This window comes from Abramis brama (genome assembly GCF_963993115.1).
Source record: "Abramis brama genome assembly, chromosome: 7".
Taxonomy (NCBI): Eukaryota; Metazoa; Chordata; class Actinopteri; order Cypriniformes; family Leuciscidae; genus Abramis; species Abramis brama.
Genome location: NC_139969.1, coordinates 13382868 through 13410018, shown reverse-complemented (window position 1 = coordinate 13410018; position 27151 = coordinate 13382868). Strand labels below are relative to the sequence as shown.

The 27151-nt window shown below is 39.9% G+C and overlaps 2 protein-coding genes and 1 long non-coding RNA gene across 4 annotated transcripts; 1 reads left to right on the top strand and 2 right to left on the bottom strand.

Annotated features, from left to right (window-relative positions):
• Window positions 1-571: 571 nt before the first annotated feature.
• On the bottom strand, window positions 572-2208 carry LOC311086142. The gene is made up of 3 exons (XR_014607019.1): window positions 2088-2208; window positions 913-999; window positions 572-707 (listed from the first exon to the last, which is right to left on the bottom strand). It is a non-coding gene; the product is annotated as an uncharacterized lncRNA (long non-coding RNA).
• Window positions 2209-2570: 362 nt separating this feature from the next.
• Window positions 2571-25241, bottom strand: acin1a (apoptotic chromatin condensation inducer 1a). Of its 2 annotated transcripts, none has more exons than XM_084118845.1 (18): window positions 24628-25241; window positions 20964-21029; window positions 20733-20844; window positions 18719-18777; window positions 15300-18317; window positions 14478-14630; window positions 14212-14300; window positions 11384-11444; window positions 9438-9483; window positions 8594-8742; window positions 8316-8456; window positions 8048-8231; window positions 4872-5017; window positions 4567-4674; window positions 4374-4481; window positions 3961-4270; window positions 3616-3716; window positions 2571-3507 (listed from the first exon to the last, which is right to left on the bottom strand). In XM_084118845.1, exons 1-18 carry the CDS (start codon window positions 24763-24765, stop codon window positions 3214-3216), a joined length of 5283 nt encoding a protein of 1760 aa, XP_083974971.1. In that variant the 5' UTR covers window positions 24766-25241; the 3' UTR covers window positions 2571-3213. The 2 variants fall into 2 exon arrangements, with proteins under 2 accessions (XP_083974971.1, XP_083974972.1); XM_084118846.1 differs by having other exon boundaries at window positions 11384-11441.
• Window positions 25242-25425: 184 nt separating this feature from the next.
• On the top strand, window positions 25426-26855 carry cUnh14orf119 (chromosome Un C14orf119 homolog). Its single transcript, XM_084118866.1, has 3 exons — window positions 25426-25566; window positions 25942-26360; window positions 26455-26855. The coding sequence occupies exons 2-3, from the start codon at window positions 25944-25946 to the stop codon at window positions 26626-26628; spliced, it is 591 nt and encodes a 196-aa protein (XP_083974992.1). The 5' UTR covers window positions 25426-25566; window positions 25942-25943; the 3' UTR covers window positions 26629-26855.
• Window positions 26856-27151: the final 296 nt, after the last annotated feature.

The window sequence follows — 27151 nt, the reverse complement described above, 5'->3', positions numbered from 1 at the left end:
GTCGACAGCTTGAACTGAACATGGAATATTCCTTTAGGACTTATTCCCATGTGCCCTATATAGCCTATGGTTCAACTGCCCATGTGGTTTGTGAATTACTGTACACTGCTGCACTGATAACCAAACCCACTTCTGAAGAACTTATTTTGGGCAACAAAAAAAAAAAAAAAAAAACCTGACTCAGATTCGAAACTTCTGAAAAGAATGATGCAACAAGTGCTACCCAGAGTCCGTCTGTGACCTCAATGTATCATCAGTAGCCGGAGGTTTTAATTTTGTTTTGTCTACATGTTTTTTGTATGAGACCCATTGACTTCCATTATATGAATCACAGAGGACCACGGTTTCAGCTAAAAATCTTCTTTACTGTTCTACTGAAGAAGAAAAAAAAAGAGTCACCTACATCTTGGATGGCCTAAGGGTAAATTATTGTGTCATTGTATCATTTTTGGGTGAACTGGCCTTTAAGTACCTACTTAAAGCGACTTAATCAAGAAATGTAACAACTGTAAAAGACTCAAGTAATTCCTCATAAAGTATCTACAAACTTACGAGAAGGAACTGTAGGTCACAGAAGCAGAGCGGGGCGGGGCAGGGCTGGGCTGTGTGTGGGCACTGGAGGGTCGACCCAGTTCAGCGTGTTCATTGCATCAGGCCGGAAAAATGCTCCACTCAGCCACCAGGGCGCTAATTACAGAGGACCATTGCTGAGCTCGACAGGAAGGACGTCAAAGACCGGAGCATAGGGATGGAGGGAAGAGAGAGAGAGAGAGAGAGAGAGAGAGAGAGAGAGAGAGAGAGGGGAAGGAAGACTAAGCAACTGAGCGAGGAAGCAGCTAACAATGTAATAAAAATAGAAGGGTGGGAGTTGAGACACAGACAGGGTGTAAACATTTGAGGCATTATATTTACCTGCTCGTGTGCAATACGTAACCAGACAACAATAGGTTTCAGAGATAATGAGTTTGGAACCTTCCTCGTCACACAACCAATCACGAGCTGCATAAGGAACACAAATTAGCCTATACATACAACAGCAAGGTTTTGTTCCTTAAAATTGAGGTATATGAGCTGCTTTAACCTTCAGGACTAAAAGGGCAGTCGAGGCAGAAGCATGTGACTTGTAGATTTAGATTTTTGGAAAGCCTGCCTCCTTGTGGTGTGTTGAATAATGATAGTCCTTTAGGCTCCTGCCATGCAGTGTTAAAACACTAATGTTCAATTTGTTAACAGTATTAGCATTTACACTACAATTCAAAGGTTTGGGGTCAGGTTTCGGTTTTCTTCTAATCAGCAAGGATGCATTTAATTAAATTGATGAAATGTGACAGTAAAAATGTATTGCTACAAAAGATTATATTTTAAATAAATGCTGTTCTTTGGACTTTTTATTCATCAAATAATCCTGATTAATGATTCACAAATATTAAGCAGCACAACTGTTTTCAACACTGAGAAGAAATGTTTCTTGAGCACCAAATCAGCATATTAGAATGATTTCTGAAGGATCGTGTGACACTGAAGACTGGAGTAATGATGCTGAAACTTCAGCTTTGTCATCACAGGAATGAATTACATTTTAAAAGTTATTTTAAATTGTAGTAATTTCATATTTTTTATATATATATATATATATATATATATATATATATTTATTAATCAAATAAATGCTGCCTTGGTAAACAATAAGACTTCTTTCAAAAACACCTGAAAGGCTCCAAACTTTGGAAGAGTATAAATAGCATACATTTAGGTTAACGTTAACTTCTAAATATACGAATACATTTTTATATTTACATTTGTGTAAATTAACATTAAATGTATGAACAAATTAACAATAATATATTTATAAATTAACAACCTACATTAAATAAAGTTCGTTAGTTCACACAATGTAATCATGCTTGAACGAACATTGCAAAAGTTAACAAATTGTAATACTAAGTCAAATACGTGGTCTTAACAGTTCATGCCCTCACAACACACCTGATACTGCTGATTGCAGCAATTCACATTAAAAATAAAACAGAAAAATGCTATAACAGTCATAAAACACCAGAAGACCATTTGCTGAGTGCAGATCTTACATTCTGAAGGATTCAAGCTGGCATCAATAGAAGCATCAAAGCTTTGTGTCCCCTTTTTCACCAACAAACCAATCAGCTGTGAGCTCGAGTCTGGACATCAGCAACAGTGAAATGGTGAATGGGGATCCCCGTTCCATACTTCAGTTTTGACTAGAATACATTGCTATGTCCAGAGATTAGAAGAATCGCTGACTTTCTCTGATGTAACCAAGCCTAGGGAATGAAATTCATAGAAATCCTTTTATAAAATCTGCAATTTTTTTCTTTTTCTGACAAACCGGAAAATCAAGTAGCTGAATAAACTCGAAAATAGAAGTGGGACATGGGTCAACTGCATTGGGGGCGTGCCATGTGCACAGCTCAGCTGATTATATTCAGAGGGATCTAGACACATAACAGACGTGTAATGTAGCACAAATCTGCAGAAAAACGGTCCAAGTTGATCCCCTACAAGAACTGACAAATAACTTTTTTTTCCAGTCCTTAGATGTAACCTTTTTATTATTTGTACATTCAGCACTTACAGGAGTAAACAAAAAATTAAAAGAAAACAAAATTAAGCTTTTATGCTAAAACGATAAAAAAATTAAAAACCAAATGTGAAAAGGTTAAATATGCATCCCATTATCCATGGCAACCTGGTAAAAACAAAGGGGTCATAAAAGGCAGACAATAGAAGGGAAAAAGGATACAAGGAATGTGAGGAAAACAGAAGAGGAAAACGTAAGTGACACTACAGGCTTTCAGAGCATCTCTTTCTGAACGCAGCTTCACTCTTTCAGATCTGTGTTGACGTTACACTGAAGGAGAAAGAGGACGTCACCAAACCTGGTGAATGTCTTGCAGTCCGACCCACTTATACCAGAAGTCCATTAACACTGAGGAGGGGAAATGAACACCAGAGTCTTTAAGCCCAGTCAAGAGACATTGAGACGAGTCTATATGGAGACACAGCACCACGTGGTCCCAATGTGTGTGTGTGTGTGCACCCGTGTGTCTTTACGCAGAGTGTGTGTGCATGTGTGTGTTTGTATGAAGTCTGAGTTGGTCCTCAGGAAGGTAGGCATAGAGCTGTTACAGCACATACAAGAACAGGGGTTACAAACTGAACGGTTCCAGACTTCTCTTAGCGTCGTCGATCTCTGGGCAGAGGGCCGCTGCGGCTTCGGGACCTCCTGCTCCCGCTTGCACTGTTTCCACCAGGCCTGCGATATCCCTCCTTCCGTTTGTCCCCTTCTCGCTCCCTCTCTCGACCTCTGTCTCGGTCGCGGTCTCTCTCACCGTCCGCTCCAGTGGCCCCGCTGGTCTTCATCCTCTCCCGGTGCTCCTCCTCACGTTTCTTATCCTCCTCTTCCATCTCCTTCCACCTCTTCTCTCTTTCCCTCATGCGCTCGGCACGAGCCGCTACCCTCTGTGCTGCCTGCAATTCAAAGTGCGGTGGGTAATGAGTACCACTGTATTATCAAATCAGTTTTTTTCCCTTACCGTTTCCACTTTATAAGTAACTAAAATGTGCAAAGAAATGTACCTGCTCCTCAGTGAGGGGGAGCCAGTATATGCATGGAGCAGCTTTGGTTTTGCGGAAGAGGTCATCCAGCAGTTTAGCGGGTGGCTCTTCGGGTCCTTTTTCTAAAAAGAAAAAAAAGAATAATAAATATAAATGTATATATTATATAAATATTTAAGATATTTAAGTTTACAAATAATAATAGTAATCGATTTAAATAAGTATAATTTATATAATACATATTTACAAATGTAAATAGAAATTAACAAATAATAAAACATACTTAAATTAAAATAATAATACATTTAAATATCAAATAATAATAAGAAGTTACTATCCTGCAAAAAAAGATTACATTGTCCTCACCCTTCTTATCGGTTTTCCTCTCTTTGCTCTTCCCTCTTTCCTTGCGCCTCCTCTCACGATCTCGTGAACGTGATCTTCTGGCACCAGCTTCCTCTCCAGGTTTGCTGAAGTCCCTCACCTTATCTCTGTCCCATTCCCTTTCTGCACGCGATTTCTCCCTCCTTTCCATTTCCCTCTCTCGTTCTGCCCACTGGTCACGCTCCGGTAGGAGAGGCAAGGGTACCGGACGGCCAGGTCCAGCGGCTGCCGCCCCACGGGGCTCCTCTGGTGGCTTTTCTCCTGCTGGACCCAAACCCCTGTGGAAGTCCACCTGATAAGATGTACCAGGAATGAAAGGGAATTAGTTTTCATAGAAAAAAACAAACAAAAAAGATTAAATTCAGCAGATGAAAAAAAAAAAAAAAAAACCTTACCTCCTCTTGCATGCAGAAGTCAACACTGAGGAACTTAGGGTTACTCTGGGGCCATTTAACCCCGTGTAATGCTGTTCGAGTGGCCATCGCCTCTTCTGCATTTGAGTACTGAGTGAAAGCAAAGATGGTGAAAGGTAAGAAAAAAAAAAAAAAACACAAAATAAATCCAGAGGGATGCAGGGAAGAGACTTACTGTGACGTAACAGTGAGATTTGATCTTGTCAATCCAGAAACCTTCCTCCACTAAAGTCCCTGTGCGGTTCAACAGCTCCTTCAGCTGCCCCAGGGTAAACGGCCTCACCTTAGAAACATCACAAAGCAAGTCTTAGGTCACTAAACCTGGGACAATGACACAGGCACAGCTAAAACTGTATGCATGTAGCATCTTTAGCTTATTAAAACATTTCCAGAATCATCAATGTGTGTGTGTGTGTGTGTGCGTGTGTGTGTGTGTGTGTGTGTGTGTGTGTGTGTGTGTGTGTGTGTGTGTAGACGTACCAGGTTGCAGACATGGACAATGTTAGACAGCTTGCCACGAGGAGGAGAGGGTTGTTTGGCTGTACGGACAGGGTCATCAATGGTGATACTCACTCCCGACTTCTGCTGACTAATCGAACGCCGAATCAGCGTGTCACTGGGAGCGACTAAGCAGGGGAAAAAAACAGGATAAAAGAGTGAGAACCCCATATCAGATTTTTTTTATCCAAAACTTAAATTTCACAATACTGCACTTAAAAGTTGTAAGGGTGCTCCGATCAGGACTTTTGGGGCCAATCACTGAAAGCAGGATCGTCTGATACCGATCACCAAAATAAATCCTACTACTACATAAATAGAAGGCCTCAAATAGACCCATGGCAGTTATTTAGCTATTCTTAATAGCCGCTTTCCGACCGGAGGAACCTTTTCACAGTTCCTAGAACTATTGGCTAAAGTACCCAGATGTCGGCGTGTTCGCACCGCAGGAACTAGGAACGGTTTTAGTTCTAGGAACTACCCGTGACGTTAGTGTACGCTGATTGACCGAACGCACGCGGAACAGCTATATGTAAACACACAGATTATAGCCTATATATTTACTCCAGAAACTAACTATACAAACATGGAAAACAGTGATAGATGCGTCTCTAAACATTTTTGCTGAAGAGAAAATCCAACAACTTTTTCAGGGGACCAAGCCAAACATGATTATGTTTATCTGCTCAGCTAGCAACACTGGACATCAACCACACGGCATAGGCTAATAACCTTTTTTTCATATACTGTCTACTTTCTATAACAGTTCTATCTAGTAACATATTAAACAGTACTGTTAGACAGATCGCTAACTAATGAACACAGAGAATGTGAGCATTGTTTGCTCTGGCGTTCTCAGCGCCGCCAAAATAAAGGTCCGTCGCACCGTCAAAATAAAAAAGTCACCGTGCTTGCGTCACTCCCTTACCCCTCCTACCAGTTCCTATGGCCACTTGGCCAGTGCGAACGCAAACAGCAAAACCGAGTTTGGGGGAGAGTAGTTCATAGAACTGTTTAGAAGTGGACAGTTCCTATAACTAAGTTCCTTTAACTACTTGGTCGGAAAGCGGCTAATGTCTGTTAAAGGTGGGGTATGCGATTCTCTTTTTTGTCCATTTTTTCAAAATCACTTGAAATCCTATTCCTAACCCACTTACAGCCACTGAGTTAGAAGCACTGAAATGAAAATTAAAGGGTTAGTTCACCCAAAAATGAAAATTCTGTCAGTAATTACTCACCCTCATGTTGTTCCAACCGCGTAAGACCTTCGTTCATCTTCGGAACACAAATTAAGATATTTTTGATGAAATCTGAGTGCTGGATCACTTCTCCATAGGCTGCTAGGTGACCGAAACTTGCTGGCCCAGAAAAGTTATTAAAGAGATCGTTAATATAGTCCAAGTGACTACAGTGGCTCAATCTTAAGTATATCAAGCGACGAAAATACTTTTTGTGCGCAAAAACAAACAAAAATAACAACTTTATTCCACTATTCATTTCCTTCTCTCTGGGCCTCTAGTTGGTACACGTAGTGTTTTTGCGTTGCGCGTCTGTGTTACACGTCACCACGTAGGCTCACAATTGGCCGACGCTGGTCATGTGTGTGATGCGTGTTGACGTGCAACACAGACACGCAGCGCAAAAACACTACGAGGCCCAGAGAGAAGGAAATGAATAGTGGAATAAAGTCGTTATTTTTGTTTGTTTTTGCGCACAAAAAGTATTCTCATCGCTTGATATACTTAAGATTGAGCCACTGTAGTCACTTGGACTATATTAACAATCTCTTTAATAACTTTTCTGGGCCAGCAAGTTTCGGTCACCTAGCAGCCTATGGAGAAGTGATCCAGCACTCAGATTTCATCAAAAATATCTTAATTTATGTTCCGAAGATGAACGAAGGTCTTACGCGGTTGGAACAACTTGAGGGTGAGTAATTACTGACAGAATTTTCATTTTTGGGTGAACTAACCCTTTAAGCAATTTAATCATCTGTGGAACGGGCAGGAATTGAAAAACTCCAGCCAATCATTTCCAAGACTACCTAGAATCATTGGACAGTAAGTTCGTCAATCAAACGGTCGTACCATAATCCCCTCCCCCTCGCGCATGATTGCGCGTCCATGTTCTTCGAATGGGTGGAGTCAGGGCCAGCGTTGGAGGAAAGAAGGTAGGACCGTGTATTTTCAAAATCTGCCGGCCGTTTTGCAAATCCCATACCCTACCTCTTTAAGTAGTAAAATTAGATAATAAATTTAAGAAAGATAAGATTAGAAAGTATCATGAATTGACAACTTTTTATTTATTGGCAAGCAACATGTTCCATTACCTCTCTTAGAGGTGATAAGGAACAGCTTAAGAGTTTAACAAATACAGCTTTCCAGTGAAATTAGTAGTAATAAAAAAATAAAACAGTCTTTATCAACAGAAAGTAGGCTAATCAAATGTATAACACTGCAGTTTAATTAACTCTATATTATCGAGCATGTCCTGCAGTTTAGCAACAGTAGACTATATTTTACAACAATCACAGATTTAGCTGATGTGGATGTTAAGGTTGGGCTTTTAGGGAGGAACGAAAGTGCAACACTATGAGGAAAAAAATAAATAACAAAATTCACACAGCACTAGTTTCTTGCTGTCATTGCAATGTCTCTGCAACGACGTTGCAAATTTAATGTCTTTTTCACACATCTGGTAGAACTGCCAGATGAGGCCGGTGAATGTAGTGAAGCAATTTTACTTCAATTTAAACTTATTTATATAGCAAAAACAACCTTATTGTCAAAAGTGCTTAACTTTTGACAATAAAGAAGAGAAGAGTGTATAAAAAGTAAATAATAAAAGTTAAGGAGCAATATGATAAAAAAAAATACCAATAACAATTAACATGCCTAAACACAAATAGCCAATAACATTATCGTTCCTACACACACAGAGACAATTACTCAAGATCCCCCTCCTTAAAAAGCTAGGTTACATTTTTTTTTATATTAAAAAAAAAAGATATGGAAAAATTGTCTTGCGAGTTTTGCGTCATCTGAAGCCGTTATAAAACTGATCAAATTATATAAAACTATTATCGACCAATAACGATCGGAGCCTGAACAATCGGAGCACCCTTATAAATTTGAATTTGTTCCTTCTGTATTTCTCACCTGTCTTCGTATCTACATCTCGCCAAGGGGACAACGGCTCTGTCTCCATGGAAACCTGATTGGAGCCTTCCATTTTTTCCTCCTGGCTAAGTCTATCCCGCCCTTCACTTCTTTCTTCCTCATCCTCATGTTCACTCCTTTTGGATTCTTTCTGTCCATTCTCTTGTGTGTCAGAGGGCACAACCTGTTGTGTTTACCAAAATGTTATTCCAACACATATGTAAGCAATCAAACACACTTTTACTTACAGCAGAAGAACAACACGCACCTGTGTTACAGTTCGTCTAATTTTCAGGTCTTGGTCACCCCTCTCTCCTCCTTCCTCTTCCCCAGAGAGATGAATCTCCTCCGGATGCAGGTCTAACACAGCCTCCTGACCCAAGCTAGGCTTGATGTCTGGTATTAAAGACTGTAAAGAGTAAGGATTGCATTATGGCACCATTCACTGTTCATCAGAGAAGCAAGACAAGAATAGACTTTTGGGAGAGACATTTTTTCAGCATTAAATCATCTTTCAAACTCATTTTTATTTTATATTTCTCTGACCTTCAAAGAGTCTGTGGTGATACTGATGGAGGGTTTCTTGGCAGTGACAGCTGTACTGGAGCCCCATCTTCTCTTCCTGCCAGCACTAGCACTGCTTGCGGTCTCTGCTTCCCCTTCCGAACTCACCACCCCGGGAGACGGTTTGCTGCCTGAAGATAGCAAGCATATGGCCGTCTTTTTTTATTTCAATTTTATAAACATTGTGTGTTATTAAAACTCTATCAAATCATACACTACTGGTCAAGAGTTTTGGATTAGTGAGTTTTTTTTTTTTTTTTTATAGACATTAATACTTGTATTAAGCAGGGATGCATTAAATTGCTCAAAATCAAGACGACATTTATAACTTTTTTAATGCTTTCTACTAGAAAATAAATGCTGTTCTTTTGAACATTCTATTCAAAGAATCCTTAAATTATCATGGTTTCAACAAAAACATTAAAGGGATAGTTCACCCAAAATTACGTACATGGATGGTCTGAGGGTGAGTAAATTAACAGGGTAGGTCATTTTAATTTTTGGGTGAACTATCCTTTTAAGCAGAACAACTGTTTTCAACATTTATAGTAAGAAACATTTTTGAGCACCAAATCAGCATGTTAGAATGATGAAGACTAAAGTAAAGGCTGCTCAAAATTCAGCTTTGCCATCATATGAATAAATTCTAGAAAAATTGAAAAGTCTTTAAATTACAAAAATGTTTACTGTATTTTTGATTAAATAAATGCGGCCCTGCTGAGAATTTTTCTTAAAAGTCTTACCAACCAAAAACTTTTCAACAGTGAATACAGTGAAAGATCTCTCCAAATTAATCACTCAAGGGGAAACCTGTGGAAATACTTACTGCCGAGAGAGATCTTTCGGGCCGAGAAGGTCTTTAGCGTGGTGCTCTGAAAGAGAATAAACACATCCAAGCCAGGGGAAAAGGTGAGATAGATAGAATAAATAGGGAAAAAACACAAGGTTCACAGTGGGGGGGAAAATGTGCGTATGCATGAGGGAGATAAGACTGAATGAAAAATAGAGACCAAAATAGAATGAGCCATCAACAAGTAATTGATTAAAGAAATAAAAGGAAATCTATTAGGAAAGACCGCCTCTTCAGACTGCCACTGTGTACATGTTCTTAATGTGGTTAGCGGTCTTCTGACTATTTCAAAGGTCTATTTCTGCTCTGAAGATGCGGTCTTGTCCTCTCTTACACCAAAATACTTTCTTAAAGGCCATGCTGCAGTTATCTATCACCCCTTGGGTTGAAATATCCTTTTAGGTAGTTACTGTAGTGGGAAATTAAAATAAAGCATTGCTTTAAATTAGCTCTGAAGTGGCCTTACATATAAATATCTACTCTTTATCCTGTAGTCAATAGCTCCATTTTAGGGTTACCAGGGAGTCTGGGCAAATATTTGCATTGTCTAGGCAAAACGTTTAAAGTAGAAAATGGAGAATGACTACTTATTTCCCGGTACCATTGACATGTTCTTCACTGGGTAGGGAATGGCCCAATCGCACGTCTGTATGTACTGTATCTAGGAAACAACAGTCCAATGAAAGAAGGCTGGGAAGTTTGGGCAGAGATCTGAGAGCTGGATGGCAGAAGAGCTCACGTAGAACAACGTGGGTAGAGTTTGCGAGGCTCTGAGTGTCTTTTTCGAAGTCCATCATATTGGCATGAAACTGGAACGTGAGTGGAGTCTTTCAAACAAACTGCTGCAAAATGTTTTTAGATTGCCGAGTCTGAGGCACTTCAATCTCTCATCCGATATATTTGTGAAGCTCCACAATTGTACATGGTTTTTGTCTGTTCAGGCTGAATGAAGGGGTTTCAGTCAAGCAGCCACAAAACAGCAAAACAGAGTCCATTTTCAAACTAACAGTTAAGTTTGATTGTGATAGTCCACAGGAAAATGAGAAAGCTGTAAAATCCAGCACATCCAGCCGTCAAGGCAGCAGTGCAATAAGGGTCCAACGTTTCCTTGGGAATAAAGAAAACATGTTTTCTTTGCAGGATAAACAGAAAAACTAGTCCCATGATATAGCGAGCAACTGGAACAATCACTGGAAAACGTCTCCATTTAAAGCAAAAAGTCACATCACACAGTCCTGAAAGAAGTCCATGTATCTGCTTACGGTTTCTTACAACTTCTTTTCCACACTTGCCGCCATCTTGAGCCAAACTGACACAGGCTCATGAGACACTTTTCACACGATTCGTCAAACCCACATTACACAGCCTTTCATTATCAGTCCAATCAACAGATGCTTCCAGTCAACGCCATTCTGGAAATGTGGCCATTTTTGCCAGGTGTGTTGCACTTCAGAGCAGACTCAAGGCTTATCAGGTAAAGCCATGGCACTTGGAGACAGTGGAACAGGTGCTGTAGTAGAAGTAGTAGTAGTAGTAGTAGTTGTATGCAGGTACCAATAAGGGCAATGGAAGAGTCATGAGCACCTTTACAACAAAGCAATCAAGGGGGTTTTAAACATCAGCCAAAGTGACAGAGTGCCCCCTGCTGTTTCTGTCTATGACAGCTTCAGCAAAGGTTCACAAAACATCATCTGTGACCACAAAGAGGGCAAACAAAACATAGAGCTGCTAAATTAGCATGTGACCAGATTTTAACTACATACAGGTGCTTAGTAATGCCTGCATATACCTGTAACAATAATTAATTTGGATTGAATTAGGGGGAAGGGTGACAGCCCTTTATAAAATGTTGTTTGCCTCTTTATGTGGAGGATATCTGGCGAATGGTAGAGATGGGTCAGCCTAGCACACTGCACTCTTACCTCCTCACTGCTCTCTGGAACCTTCTCAGGCTCCGCCATGACAGCCTCCTTCACCTCACTTCTAAGAAAGACAGGTGCAAAGAGAACAGGGGAAAATGTGGTATGTAAATATAAGTCATTAAAATTTGCAAAAGCCACAGTAAAAAGCCCCCACCAGTAAAGGTGTTTTTGGAATTTAAAGGAATGAAAAGTCATTTACTCACCCCCAACACAATGTTAGACAGTCTCAGTCACCATTCACTTTCATTGTATGTAAAATATGCAATGAAAAGTGCATGGTGACTGCAGTTAATATTCTGCCTAACATCTCATCTTTTGCTCCACTTAAGAAAAAAAAAGTCATGCAGGTTGAAACATTAGAGTGAATAAATGATGACATCATTTCGATTTTTGGGTGAACTGTCCCTTTAAGTGACACTTTTAAAAGAACACGTTCCTAATCTGCTCAGTCAGATTCACTGTCAATTCCAGATGTGGGGGGAAAAAAAGGATAATTTTAGATGCCTAAAAAGAAACTGTGTATCCTGAAACACAGATCTTGTTGTAATCCCTACATTATCCACTACCGCCAAAACAGAGACTGATCAATCACCTCTACAAACACTCGCAACAACAGGCCTGCTTTAAAAACAAACAAGAGCTCCAGAAAGAAGGATCGGGAATTCTGGGCTGTATCTATAACCTTGCTAATCCAGTTTCTCATTGACCTTTTCAATTAAAGCTCCAGGCTACATATCAGAGCTCATCCCGCAGAGTGGAGTGACACGCGTGGCGAGGCGTCACTGTTTTACTCTCATTCCCTTTTAGATCGTTCGAACGGCCGACAAAACTATCAAAAATACTAGTCGATTCAAATAAAGTGCGCCCTGATACTAACATATCGCTAGCACATAAAGATGCATAAGACAAACAACGCTCCGCCGCATTGTGGGACGCGAGTACATGAGCGTAGCGCTGAGCATCTTCTCTTTCCTCCCCGATGAGCAGCACAATGCACAGTGAGATCACGCACCTATCAGCGCCTCCCTAATGGCTACAAACGGACGGGACTTCGCGAATTCATTGAAAAACGCTCGTCCAAAACTAACGGGCCACCTTGAGCCCCGTGTTATTGGTCAAACGCGCAGTAAAGCCATGTTTGGATGAGAGAAAGGGAGGTGCGCGAGACTCACTGCAGCAGGACCCCATTATCACCGGCTGAGAGGCAGCCGCACTGATTGCCTGTCAGTAATCCACACATACTTCAATAACGCGCTCTCAAAATAAGCCAGTAAAGCTATGTGCCGTTTTGGGGAGGAACAAACAAACTAGAGACGCTACTAACTTAACTACATTAGTAGCGCAATAGCAACTGTTCAAAACAGAGCAAAACTGTGGTGTTGTATTGTATCGCCTTGGAAAGTCCAAATCGTTTGAGGTGAATCGGTTTGTTCGAACATGTATAACAAGCTGTTGAAAAATGACTCGCTGATTTATTTTATTTAATTAAATCTTCAGTTTCGTAGCAAAATACAAAATATTTAACTTCGTTAGATAAGTGTTTTCTAGTTTTATACGTTGTATTTGGTTTCTTTATTAGTCCATAAAAAACGTGAAATTCTATGGTCTAAAATTTTGTTCCAGGCTACAAAGATGATGTATTTAATATCTGAAGTAGAGCTGCAAGATTAATCATTAAAAGATTGTGATCTAGATTCAAAAACTGAAGCAATCTTAATCCGATTCACCTTTGTCTATTAAAGCTTTGACAAGTCTGATGACAGCGAACATTCAGATCTGCGTTGGCGCTGCAGCTGATCCAGAGAGAGCAGATGTCATGGAAAGGTATGAAACAGCTTCAGTTTTCAACCACACAGTAGCATCATTTCAGTGTTACCAATACCATAACTCAAATTATCACATAAGTACTGGGATAAACATTTATAGTTAAGATATAAACACTGATGTCTAAGGTAGATATCAAATTATAATAAATCACCTTTTGAAAATAACTTCAAATAAAGATTGTATCAATTACATTGTTACACCAGTAGGTGGCAACAAGTGACTTAAATGAATTTCATTAAATCGTTCATTCAAGAGATTCATTCAAAAACACTGATTAATCCAGTCATGAAACAAGTGACATTTTTATGAGTGACTCATCAAATAATTCATTTCAACTTTTTAAAAATATTTTTTTTGTCAGAACCTAGAGATAATTGTGATCTCTATTTTAAACAAAATCATGCAGCTCTATTGTGAAGTGTGGAAAACAGCAATGTGCAAATCCGTGCAAACTAAGACCATTATAAATAAGCTATTTGTAGCACAGACAGCATAAACACTGTGGTTCTTTGATGATTCAACATTGTTCCGTTTTTGTCGTCTTATTGCATATTTATACAGTACAGGTACAATTAATTATTTCCACGTGACAAGATACGTTTTTTAATGCATTTCCTGGGTTCAAAAAATAGGCTATACAAGTACTTGAGCAGCCCAAACATCTCACCAACTTCACACTGTAAACAAAGACCTTACAACTGTAAAATCACATGCTTTCATCTTAAACCACCTCATAATGACCATATTTTATCTCACCCTCCAACCAAACTGAAATTTGGATCTAGTCAAGTCACCTTCATTTATATAGCGCATTTTACAATAGAGATTGTTTCAAAGCAGCTTTACAGTGATAATAGGAAATGAATGCAACAAAGATTGTTTTGGCTGTACAGCAGCTCTAGATGTCCATCCCTTTTTTCCTGCTTAGTAATGTCTTCATTCAATCCCTCATTTCTGGTGCACAACAAGTAGGCTATAATCAAAGTAGAAAACAGACAGACCTGGTAGTGTCTTTGTTAGTGTCATCTTCCTCAATATTGTCCTTTCTCCTTGTTTCCCTCTTCTCATCTTGTTGTTCAAGGCAGAGTTTCTAAAGTGTATAGAAAAAGCACTGTATATAAAAATGTTTATGGCCAGTTTCTTAGAGTAGACTGAGACAAACAGATATCAATCAAAGAAAGTGGTACAAGATAATAATTACTGCTACTAGGCTTAAGTCAGGGTTTAAGAACCAAGTTATATTACCAAAAGTTGGTTGCTTACTGACCTTGGTTTGGATGACATCCTCATTGCAAACATCTTTCTCCTCCTGCTCTGTGAAGACTCGTTTTTTGCGCTGGGATGTAGGAAGCTTTTCAGTCACAGTTTGACCAACTTTTTCTGTGGGTTGAGATGAAGAATCTTTCTGGGCCTGTTTAGACTGAGGAAGATGGAAAGTAAATGTTTAAGATATGCTTTTGTGGGAATATAAAAGAGAGTTGCATGTAGGCATTATACAATGCAATTCAATCCAATATAAGTGCATTATAAACAATTAGTGAAATTATATCAAAATGAAAGCCTATTTATCACACATTAATTAAAAGTATGTTCTGGGTTACATCATATAACTTTAGCTCAATTATAACAGAATATTTCAACTATTTTCTTTGCAATTAGTATAAAAAAAAATCCAAGTCTATGGGGCAAAACACCCCATATTGGCCTCATAGAGTTCCATTGTAAGTGGACATTTGTTTGCTTTGTGAGCATCTGACTCAGTAACTCAGTATTAGAAGTTTAATTTACACATGTAGAGGAAAGCAAAAGACAAAACAACTGACAATGGTTCGAAAATGGTCATGAAATTAAAAATCTTAATAGCTCAGGCAATCAGTCTTAAGTTAACTATGCCAGCTCTCTAATGCTCTTGAGTTCTTTGGCCACTTATTGTAACACAGCTGGCTGAAGCTATTTGAGAAGCATGTAATTTGATCAATTTTGACACTTGACGATTACTATACTCATGGGCGATGTCTTTAAAGTGTTTAAAAAGAGAGAGAGAGAGAGCAAGACTGACAAAAAGACGAGGAACATTTGAACAACTCACCCTCCTACCACCTGAAGTGGAACGACTTTTCTCCTCCTCTGATGATGATGATGATGAACTGGAGGAGCGCGAGGAGGATGAAGACCCAGAATCTGAGTCGGATGAAGAGGAATCGCTAGATGATGATGATTTCCTTTCTTTTTTCTCCACCTCCTTCTTTACCCTTTCCCTTCCTCTTTTCTTCTCATCCTGAGTTCTTCTGAACATCTCATGTTTAGTGTCTTTGCTTGCCACGCTGTTCTTTGATGTCTCCATCTTCTCTTCCTCTTGTGGTGCATGTTGTTGGGTGGCCACCTTGGGGGTCTTGCTCTCAAACTCATGGGGTGCTGCAACAAGGACTGATGTTTGAGGGGGCTGAGCATCTTCTTGCACCGGTTCCTCAGGTTTAGATGCTAATGGAATTGAGGGGGCTTGTGACATCGGGCTGTCTGAGAAAGTACGAGGTCTCTTCAGCACAGACGTTGGCGAGCATGGGAGAGGAACTGTCACAGGGGCATCTCTAAGGAAGCGGGACTTCTTGGAGGAAGATTGAGGGGATGGTGGTGTTGCAAGTGTGGGTGACTTTTGTGGGACAGACTCTGAAGATTGAGCATCTTTGCTGGCGCTTTGTGGTTCCCCAGCCTTACTTTCGTCTGTCTTCTCCGATGGACTCGAGAAACCACCGATATCACGACCACGCTTCCATGGAGGAAGATGACTTTCCTTCTCTTGTTCCTCCTTTTTTTCGTGTTTCAAAGCCTTTTCTTTCTCCTCCTGCACTCTTTTTTGCTCCAAAAGTCTTTCCCTCTCCTCCAAGGCTCTCTGCTTCTCTTCTTTTAAAGCAGTCTCCTGCTCCTCTCTCTGTTTTTTCAACACTCGCTCTTGCTCTGCTTTTCTATGCACTTCTCTTTCATGCTCTTCTTCCAAAGCTTTCTCCTTTTCAAGCCTTTCTCGCTCCTGCCTCTTGCGTTCCAGAGCAGCTTCTCTTTCGTGTTTTTCTCTTTCCAAAGCCCTCTCTCTCTCCAGCCTTTCTTGTTCTTTGGCCCTCTCAATTTCTTGTCTCGCTTTCTCCAAAGCAGCATCTCTTTCCAGTCTCTCTCTCTCTAAAGCTTGCTCTCTTTCTTGCCTTTCTTTCTCCTGCCTCTCCCTCTCAAGAGCCTTTTCTCTTTCCTGTCTTTCTCGTTCCAAAGCTTGCTCTCGTTCTTCCCTTTTCTTCTCAAGCCGCTCTCTCTCCAATCTCTCTCTCTCTAGAGCTTGTTCTCGCTCTTGTCTTTCCTTCTCAAGACGCTCCCTCTCTAGAGCTTGTTCTCGTTCTTGTCTCTCTTTCTCGAGTCTCTCCCTCTCTAAGGCTTGTTCTCGTTCTTGTCTTTCCTTCTCAAGCCGTTCTCTCTCCAATCTCTCCCTCTCTAGAGCTCGTTCTTGTTCTTGTCTTTCCTTTTCAAGCCGCTCTCTCTCCAATCTCTCCCTCTCTAGAGCTTGTTCTCGCTCTTGTCTTTCCTTCTCAAGCCGCTCTCTCTCCAATCTCTCTCTCTCTAGAGCGCGTTCTCGTTCTTGTCTTTCCTTTTCAAGCCGCTCACTCTCCAATCTCTCCCTCTCTAGAGCTTGTTCTCGTTCTTGTCTTTCCTTCTCAAGCCGCTCTCTCTCCAATCTCTCCCTCTCTAAGGCTCGTTCTTGTTCTTGTCTTTCCTTCTCAAGCCGCTCTCTCTCCAATCTCTCCCTCTCTAGAGCTCGTTCTTGTTCTTGTCTTTCCTTCTCAAGCCGCTCTCTCTCCAATCTCTCCTCCTCTAGAGCTTGTTGTTGTCTTTCTTTCTCGAGTCTCTCCCTCTCTAAGGCTTGTTCTCGTTCTTGTCTTTCTTTCTCAAGCCTCTCTTTCTCCAATCTCTCTTGCTCTAAAGCTTCCTGCCTCTCTTTCTCTAGTCTCTCCTTTTCTTGTTTCTCTCGTTCCAAAGCTTGTTCTCTCTCCAACCTCTCCCTCTCTTCTCTCTCCCGCTGTAAGGCCTTTTCTTTCTCTTCCCTTTCTCGCTGTAAAGCCCTCTCCTTCTCCTGTTTCAGAGCTTCTTCTCGTTCCAGTCTTTCCCGTTCCAAAACTCGTGCTCGTTCTTGTTCCAATAACTTCTCCCTTTCCTCTCTCTCCTTCTCCAGGGCTCTCAGCCTTCCTTGTTTCCCTTGCCTTTCCCTCTTTTTGTTTTCTTGCTCCCATAAAAGATGACTACCCTCATCCTGCTTCGTGCCATCACTCTCCTCCGTCACCGCTGTCCTAACAACACTAACACCTTGGTTGGAGATCACTGAACTAGGGTATGACAGAACTGACGCTGCATTAGCTGTGTGGGTAATTGCGGACACAACTCCCTCTTGGTGGCTTCTCTGTCCATCAATTCCCTCCCTATCACGCTTTCCCGCCCCAGAGAAAGCTCCCTCAGATGCCATTTTGCGTGCCAGTAAGGTCAATGGGCCTGGTCTGCGTTCTGTGGAGTCCCCAGCTGGTTCAGGGCTACTGCTACGGCTGTCACTACTGGAACTACCAGAGCTCGAAGAGCTAGATATGCGCTGCCTAGACGGGGGCTCTCCAGGACTAGGGGGGCTCTGTTTAGGGGTGTCTGGGAGTGGGAAAGAGAGTTCAGGAGGAGGAGATGGGGGAGGAGTGGGCTGTCTGAGCTGCTGTGAAAGTAAAGGTATATGTTGGGGGGGTGGCTGCTGCTGTTGCTGTGAGCCACCAGATCTTTCCCTCACCGGTTGGCTTTTTGGAGGCTGTGCTCGACGACTCCGTTGAGCTTTGGCGTTCCACTCTTCCTCTTTTCCATCATTGTCATCCCCACCTTCACTGTCATCATCACTGTCAGCCATTACATGGCTTGAAGTCGGTCCTCTTTCACCAACAACCCGCACCGACAAAGAGGCTATTGCGCCAGGCTGGGCAGGAGCGGAGGGGGACGGCTGCCCGGGTGTTTCTTTTTCTTTGAGCTCATCACTCTCACTCGCAGTCACCCCAACTGCTGTACCTCCTTTGTGTTGGTCGACTAAGGAGGGAGCAACATCCTGGTGGAAATACATGTGTTGGACATGGAAGGTAAGTTCAGGCCATGCAACAGATGTCCAAATAATTAAAAATGTTCTTTACCTTGCATGACTACAAACAAAATATGGTTACACTTTATTTTACGGTGTCATTGTTACAGCGTAATTATATATTTAAGTACTGAGTAATATTAATTAAGTGCATGTACTTACTATAGAGTAAGGGTAGGATTAGGGTTTGGTTGAGGGTTAGTTGCATGTAAATATGCATAATTAACTGTTAATACTATTATAAGTACATGTAACATATGTAACAAGGACACTGTAAAATAAAGTGTTACCCAAAATATTAATTTTGTAAGAATTCATGGTCCAAACTTGAGCAAACACTGTAGAAGCAGAGGATTGATAATATTTCTAACCTGGTTAGGGGCAGTACAGATACTGTCATTGGCCTCTGTGTGATCTTCATGGTCTGTTCCTAAAAAAAAAAAATTAATAAATGATGAAGTCCTAATTATTAATGGCTTGAATCAAGTGATAATAGACATGTCCACAGCCATTTCAGGTCTAAACAGTACATTTACTGAAATAAAATGTTTTAAAAAAAATTAGTATTTCAGGAATTTTGTATAATTTAAAATGTATTTCAGAAAAAAAAAATAGAAACAAAATTACAAAGTGAACAAAGTTACTGTACAAAGATTTAATTTATTGGTATATACAGAATTATAATCTCCCATCATTTCATATGAAGAAAATATAAATTGAATTATTTTCTTTACTTCAAATCTAAATACTACATCAATCAATCAATCAATTAAAAAAATATTTTATAAGTCTAACTATCAAGATTTTAAATAACTAGAGATGGAACTTTTTGTACACCACGTACAAACCACTGAAATCGGTTAAACGTTATTTTTGTTTTTATCCAGAAAAAACACAGCTCACCCATTTACCGGTACTTGCATTTGTTTACAGCGCAGTCTTGCCCTCAGCAATATAGCGGACCCGTTGACGTATCGCAGCAACGTTCGAAAGCGGTCAGTAGGGCGTTTATGTATTTATTATGTCTTTGGCACCGGGGCCATCTAGCAGGCGTACAATAACGTTGGCATTTTCACGTCCTTTGATTGATGGTCAGAGCGCATACTATTACTAGTAGTCAGAGCTAGCTAACCGCATCTGTAGCGAACTGCATAAACTAAATGTATTCCTGTAGATTTAATAGTTTTTCAACCCACAAATTAATGTCTCTCTCCCTCCTCGACCCTCAGCTGTTTCAAACCTACCGGAAAAAAAAAATCCCTTATTCAGCCTTATCCGGCTTAACGCAAAACGTCACGGAACTCTATTCAATTTATCCGGGTAAAAACAGAATTAACTGACTGTAATGTATGCCATGTCTGATTTTGAAGGCGGATCTCATTGATTTCCTTAAAAAAATCTGGGTGAGAGCATGGGGCAGCTGTACACATCGTCATGTTTGGCGGTTACTGTCCCTGTGTCCACTGCTTCTGTCGAGCGGACATTCTCTCAGCCCTAAAGCAAATTAAAACTTAAGCCAGAAATTTGACGAGACAGACTCGACTTTCAGTATTAGCCTCGATAGAAAAGACTTCTTGTTGGAACTGAAATGCACAGATAACCTGTACAACAGAGTAATTGAAGTCTACTTGAGTAAAGAAATTAGGATGGATTGTGTAAAAATAATCAGTAGTTTTGGTGAGTAGAATGCTTATTTTTGTACACGTTTTTTCCGTGTTGAATATGATTTTCTTCTTAATTTTTCTTGTAAATTTATGATCGAAACTTTTTTTTTCAAACATTCATACTATTGTAATGTCTGAAAAACGACAGACAAGGGAGGCTCCGTTTCTGAACTTTTTAATCGGAACGCAAGAAAAACTGTACACAAACACACCAGCCTCGTTTCTCTCTACCCGGCCTTTTCCGAACTCACCGCATTAACCCTATAACTGCCGGTGCAAAATAAAACAGCAATATCACAACAATTATAAAGAGTCGCTATTAAAAGCGTATTGAGAGGTGGAATTAATTCAGGTAGGACACCACTGAAGGCCTAGGTGTGAAATGCACCGCCCGCTACTGATGATAATATATATATCAATTTCATGATGTAGAATAGACAACCATGTTCTACAATTCTCAAATCAAAACAGATTTGGCATGTCCACATCACTATATAATACCAAAACGTTCCGCATATTAACAAAAACTACATGTTAGCATATGTTGAATGTTCTTCTACATTTTAGAGTCAACAGTGTTTCTACAGTTCACTTTCACCCCTATTTATACAATGATGCAGCATTTGTGTTGGCTAACATCATTGTTATACACATTTAGCTTAAACACACACACACAGGTACAATTTAAGTTTATTAGCGTTATTTGGTTTCAGATACTCACCATCAGTTTCAGCTGCCTCTCGTGCCTCTCTCTCCAATCGCTGCCTGAGAAGCTCTTGCTGTTTGGCCAGGTACTGTTTAATGAAGCTGTTCTGACTCATCTCCTCCCCAATCTAAACAAACACACATGTAATCCAAAATGGTACGGTTGTTATAGTGCAGTTAAGTCATCCACACAAGAACAAACAGTAACATGCTTATTTCTAATGTAAAACATCTCAGTTTGGCTCACCCGGGAGTTAGGCTGCAGGCCAATGTGATGAGTGGAGGTTTTCTGAAGGTTCTCCAACATAAGAGCCTGTTGCACATGCAGAATGACAAACACATTTTATTATCTATACTACATTCACTTTGCACAAGTAGAAGTAAACAATAGAGCTGATTATATTTCTTAACTTCATGGACACATGAGGGAGGGGGGGTTAGACAATTTTTTTATTAAATTTATCTCACCTAAATGTTTGCTCACTCATTGCGTTTTTACAATGGGGTGATTTTGTTGTTAAGAGTTTACACAAGGAAGCTTGATTTAAATCTTTGAATTAAATTGAAAAAAGTAGCACAAATAAATACAATAGAATAAAGATACAAATAAAGGGAAATAAAAAAAATGTTTTCGGATAGGTCTAAAACTAGTATTAAGAAATACTACAGAAACTGAATAAAGTAATCAAATGTAAAATAACACTGGATAGTATTTTAGTCCCGACTAAATTAAATACATAGGCTATTAATCCTGATTCCTTAAAATGAAAGCCATCTTTTGTTGTTTTGACAACAAAATTAATGACAGACACATATTAGGCTGCTGTCACTTTAAGAGCTAGTGCACGGATCCATTACTGTTTTCATTATACGGTCACATGCGTTTTATGCTTAAGACATAACCTACTGTTTACGAGGATGCACACCAAGACTGGAATTTTGACATCATTTTGTGTGTTTTTGACTGTTAAAGTGCGAAAAATAGCTTTTGTTACTTGCGAGCTTTTGTTACTCGCGCAGTTTGTGAAATTTTCTCTCGCAGAAAGTTTTAAAACGACTGATTTCATTTTGTAATCTGTGTGGATTAATTTACTCATTCAACCTACATGTTAAAGTGAATGAATGTTTGCGGGAATTTCCCACGTTATAAGTCGGAAACCTGCGGGAATGATTATGCGCAATACCCGCACCGAAATTCGAGCTCTGGAGGTCAACCGATAATCGGTTTAACCGATATTTTCCCCATATTTAAAGTCCGCGTGAACCGGAAGTTGCAAACGACTTTTCTCCAGTGTTGTGACGTATTTCCCAGTGAAACGGAATATTGAACAGAGGGCAGGGTTTTACTCTAGCACTCCTCCTCTCCATCTCTTCTCATAGCAGCCTAACGGTTTGAGGGGAGTGGTTAAGCGTTTCCCAACCCAAGCCGTCAAACCTACATCATCAGAAAAGGAACGCCATTCCAGACCGGAAGTAACTTTTCAGACTTTGATTAAAGATTACGACGGCAAACAATTTTTTTCTGTGTATTAACTTGCATGGATTAATTTTCACCACAAGACTAGTAATATGCGCTAACAAAGTAAATAGGTTCAATTTTGATTTCAGTTGGACTTTAAGCATTTTCCCATAATCGGGTATTGGTTTTGTAATATCGGATTCACCTATGAATGGTGCCATCTTGTGGGCGTTTTGAAAATTGTGTGCAAGACCAGAGAGCAATATGAGCCAACAGCAGTGTTCGGAGGTAAAGTAACTAGGAGGTAAACTTGCCTCCCTTAATTATTAAACTTTATTTAACATAACTGCCTTTAATGGACAAACAAGATGCGTTACATAAATGCTTGATATGTAGCCTAGTTTAAAGTTGGCGCTAAAAAATAGAGACAAGCTCACAGTCCTGTCCCAATAAAAAAATCACGTTTCCATGAATGAAATAAAACAGCCATGAGTAAGTGCATGTTGGAAATAAAAGCGCTGAATTTAATTCTCTCTGTTGTCTATGCTCATCATTAGTCTCATGAAGTCGCGTTCATAATGCCTTTCACTCACTGGGTTGAGGCTCAGAAATATTTATCACGATCCACTTGTTTAATACTCCTTAAATTATATTAACGTCTACTATAACATTTATTTAGCTAATAAACATCTAAATAATTACAGCTCTGTGGAAATTAATTAATTATCTCAGCGAGAGAATTTCTGTGTAAACACAGATAAAAACAGCGCTCTGTCGGCAGGTATTTTATCATCTATACCGACATTATAAATAATTCTGATAACATGCCAGATTGAGATGGACTTGGTAAATGCGATGATGTATTCACTGTTCTGTTTATTTTTCTGACAATGTTTGCTTATTCCAGCGTGTTCCATTCTCTTCACTCTTTTGCTTATATATCAAACATAAACCTTTTAAAACTGTAGTTTAAAACGAATGCTTATATTTATGGGGAGTTGATAGTCCCGTTTTTTTAATTTGTTAGAATTATTTTTCATGCTCTATTCCATCCCTGTTTGTTTACCTGATCAAAGATTTTATTTAAAAGAAATAGTTTAATTTTTGCACTTTTTTCAGACTCTTTTTATTTGTTTATTGATGCAGAAGTGTGTTTTGTTTGTATGCAAGGAGAGAATGAAATTTCAGAAATTACAGCATTTAAAAAGTGTTAAATAAAACAGTTTGTTCAGTTCAGAATCAGTGCTGTTGTTATAATTGTCAAAAACAGAAATAAAACAATAAATAAATATTGGTTCTGTAAATCGGGAACATAAACACAAATAATTGGTATCTGTAATAAAAAAAAAACACATCAACATAGGTCAATCTCTGAAGATTGACAATAATAATTAGTTATTAATATTTCATTGGTTCTCTCTTGTTTTTGCATGTGTTCATAATTTATTTCTGTCAGCCTGGCCAAAAATTATGTCCGCATAATTTGGATTGTTTCATTGCATTATTACAAATAAAACAACTGACTCCAAGCACAACTATGCAATATGCTTAGTAGCACAAAATATTTTACACATTTTTAATATTCTGTATGAGATGTCAATTTTATCTAGGCCGGACATAACTGCTTATGTACAGTAGTGGTCAAAAGTGATTATTCATGAATATTTGAGGTTTGTCTGGATCAGAGCGTACGATCTAATAATAAAGGCAGTAAAAATGCAAAAAGAAATCATGTACCGATTCAGTGATTGTTTACGGATTATTAATAAATCAAGCACATAGATTTATTTACCTTTTGATTTCATCATACATCAAATAAGAAAGTGCACGAAATAAGACAATAAAGAATCCAATCAGAAAATTGACAGACAGACATATGTTTACATCTGTTCAGTAACAGTAACTTTCAGATCAAACTTCAAAGCAACTGCTGCGCGGCACATCAATCAATCAAATCCTCCCACCGACGCAAAGCAACTGCGATGCGACCTCAGTGTTTATTTCAACAAAAGCACATGATATTCAAGGGGTAACCCGTGTTTAATCTTATAAAAACGTAATATTTGAAGGACTTTTTAGTAAGCGCGCCCCCGTCAAATAACCCCCACCCCCCAACACCTTATGCACTAACAAAGCGCGAACCCGCCGACAACTTAAAAAAAAAACACAGTTCACAGCCATCCAGAGACTTGTAAACACAACCGCATCGCCCTGAACCCTTAGCGACGCCTGCTCCATCCCAAAACTCACATGTATAGAAAATAAACGCCGCTTTTGCATGTCACACACATACACACAAACAGGCAACAGTGGGGGGGCATGATGACACACTACAAACTGCATGAGCACCCCAGCTAGTGCGCGCTAGCAGCTAGCGAGACCACCGACGCTCGGCCTCCGAATCACGGTCTTCGGACTCTGCGGAGCAGAGAAAACAGCAACTCCCACTCACCCCTTTGAGCCTCTTGATGAGAGCATTCTTCTGCCCGCTTTTCGGAAGCCCTCTCTCTTCCAACGCCGCTTTCAAATCCGCTACCCGGAGCGAATGGAGCGGCCTCCCGTCCAGCGTAACGTCTTCGAGGTCCGCCATCTTGATTCCCTTCGCTCGTTCTGTAGCTCGCGCGGACCGCAACGCCTTCCTCACCGACGTCAGCGCGCCACGAGCGCTTCCGGAAGAGGCGGGGTGGAAGCTCAGACAGAAAACATCAAAGTTGTTTGATGTTTTACAAAGTAACACAGGCAATAAACATGTATTCTTTTACATAATTTTATTTCATTTTCCTTTTTAACATAAATCCATTAAGGCTGTGCGTTTATATTGTTTATATTCTTGTGTGCATCATCAATAAGATGTATGCTGAATGTGTCCTCTATTACCGTCTTAATAACACATTGACCTTTTTAAAGCATGTTCTATATAGGCCTAATAATATAACAGATGCAATTTCGGATCTTGAGATTTTGTGTATCGCATAGCATGGCCTAGTGAGGCGAAGTGCGTTTCTTAATTTTTCCGAATCGGACAGGTTCAAAAGAGCCGGTTCTCAGTTCAACGAGTTGGTGAGTTGTTGACTCGAAAGGTGAACGGATTCAGTAAATTTCATGAACGACTCATTCAGTACGTTTCGTCAGCAGCGAGACGCAGTTTTGTGAACAATGTGAAAAGATCCGATCCAAAAAAACAAAAAAAAACAAAAAACGGTTTGTTTCACGAATAGGACATCACAACATGCAAAGCCCCCTAGTGTCCGAGCGGTTTATTGAACAGAACGCATCGAGCGGCTCCGTTTGAGCTTCACGGCTCAATCGAGATTATTTACCCTCTAATTTCCGATTTTGAAAGTAACAACATGCTTTTTTGACCGAAGGTGACAAATCCAGCTAAGAAAAGGTGACGTTTTATTTAAAATGACACTCTGACTCAAGTAATGTTTTAAAACGGAGTTTACCCGTTTGTTTTGGTCAGCTAGCAATCTGACGTTAGCAAGCACAGTGCGTCTTAACAAGGAAGTGAATACAAGTGTAGCAACTGCAGTCATGATACGATGCAAAGCTAACAGTTTTACGAAGCCTTTGAACCGATGTAATAATGTATGTATGATGTAAAAATGCATGAAGGTACCTTATTTATAATGTTTCAGTTTATGTATGAAGTTATGAAAATGCTCAACATTAAGTAGGTAACCTGTTTCTTTTAACGCTATAGTTTTGTTTAGTACCATCAAAGTCAAGCCTGCTGAAATCCTTATTTTTCTGACCTTATTAGAAATGGCTTGGTTCCACCAGGCTTTACAAGGCTCAGGCCAGCCAGATGCATCCATGATGCCCCCTACAGTGGAAGATCTGTCCCATACACAGGTCTCTAAGCACACCATTACACAGTTAGGAATGTCTGATGGACAAGGTTGGTCAACCCATCCTCCAGTCTCCATCACAGACTTTCCCCCTGCCTCAGGAGGCATCGTCCCCCAACGTCTGGAAGCTCTGTCCTGCACGTCCCTCAACATGGGCTCCAGAGAAAACTCTGTGCCGCTGACTTTCGTGACGCTTCAGGAGCAACGATGTGTACTTGGTTGGTATTTTGGATGGAACGCTGTCCAGAAGCAACGATTTCTGGAAGATCTGATCTCAAAGGCAGTGCCTGGAAAGGTGTCTAGTTTATTAGACCAGCTCAACACACTACAGGTGTTATATTTTTTTTCCATCCATCCATGTCAAAAGATGCTTTGTGGGCAGATCTGTATGTTAACACAGGTATTCTCTTTTCTCTTCATTTCAGGTGAATGATCGCCCACCCAACATTTTTGAATGCCAGTTAAGATTGTGGACTCAGTGGTTTGATTCATGGAGTGAAGAGGAGAGAAATGCCTTTTTGAACAGCTTAGAGGAAAAGGACCCAACCTTTGTTGCATACTTCTATAGCCGGGTTGCTGGAACAGCAGGCAGAGATTGAGGTCTTCATAGTGTTTTTTATTGTTTTGTCTTTTTCACTCTTCAAAATGTAACTGAAATCAAGTCTCCTATATGGACTATTATACTGTTAAATGGGTTTTTGAAAAGCTGAGCTTGGTATGCATGTGACCGTAGTTCAAGCACTATGTTTACTCTTAAAAAGTTCATGTTTGGAAGCAAAAACCTGTTGTTGTTTTTTCCCCTAAATAAAAAAAAAAAAGTTTTTCATTTATGTTTCCTCTGTGTGGATTTGCTGCTTCAGACATTCAAGTTCATTCAAAAATTAACATTTTGTCATTGTTTACTCTCTGTTGTTCCAATCCTGTATGCATTATTTCTTCTATGGAACACATAAGATATTCTGAAGAATGTAGGAAACCAAACAGTTTTGGTTACTATTGACTTCCATTTTGCAAAATATCTTCTTTTATGAGGAAAGATACAGGTTTGGATCGATATGAAAGTGAGTAAATGATGACAGATTTTGCATGACTTTATCCTTTTAAATGTTAAAAGACACCAAC

Coding starts and splice junctions, on each gene's coding strand:
- acin1a (XM_084118845.1), bottom strand. CDS start 24,765: ATGGCGGACCTCGAAGACGTTACGCTGGACGGGAGGCCGCTCCATTCG. Junction 20,845..20,963: donor GCCTGCAGCCTAACTCCCGG/GTGAGCCAAACT, acceptor GTGTTTGTTTAG/ATTGGGGAGGAGATGAGTCA. Junction 18,318..18,718: donor TCTGTACTGCCCCTAACCAG/GTTAGAAATATT, acceptor TATTTCCACCAG/GATGTTGCTCCCTCCTTAGT.
- cUnh14orf119 (XM_084118866.1), top strand. CDS start 25,944: ATGGCTTGGTTCCACCAGGCTTTACAAGGCTCAGGCCAGCCAGATGCA. Junction 26,361..26,454: donor ACCAGCTCAACACACTACAG/GTGTTATATTTT, acceptor TCTTCATTTCAG/GTGAATGATCGCCCACCCAA.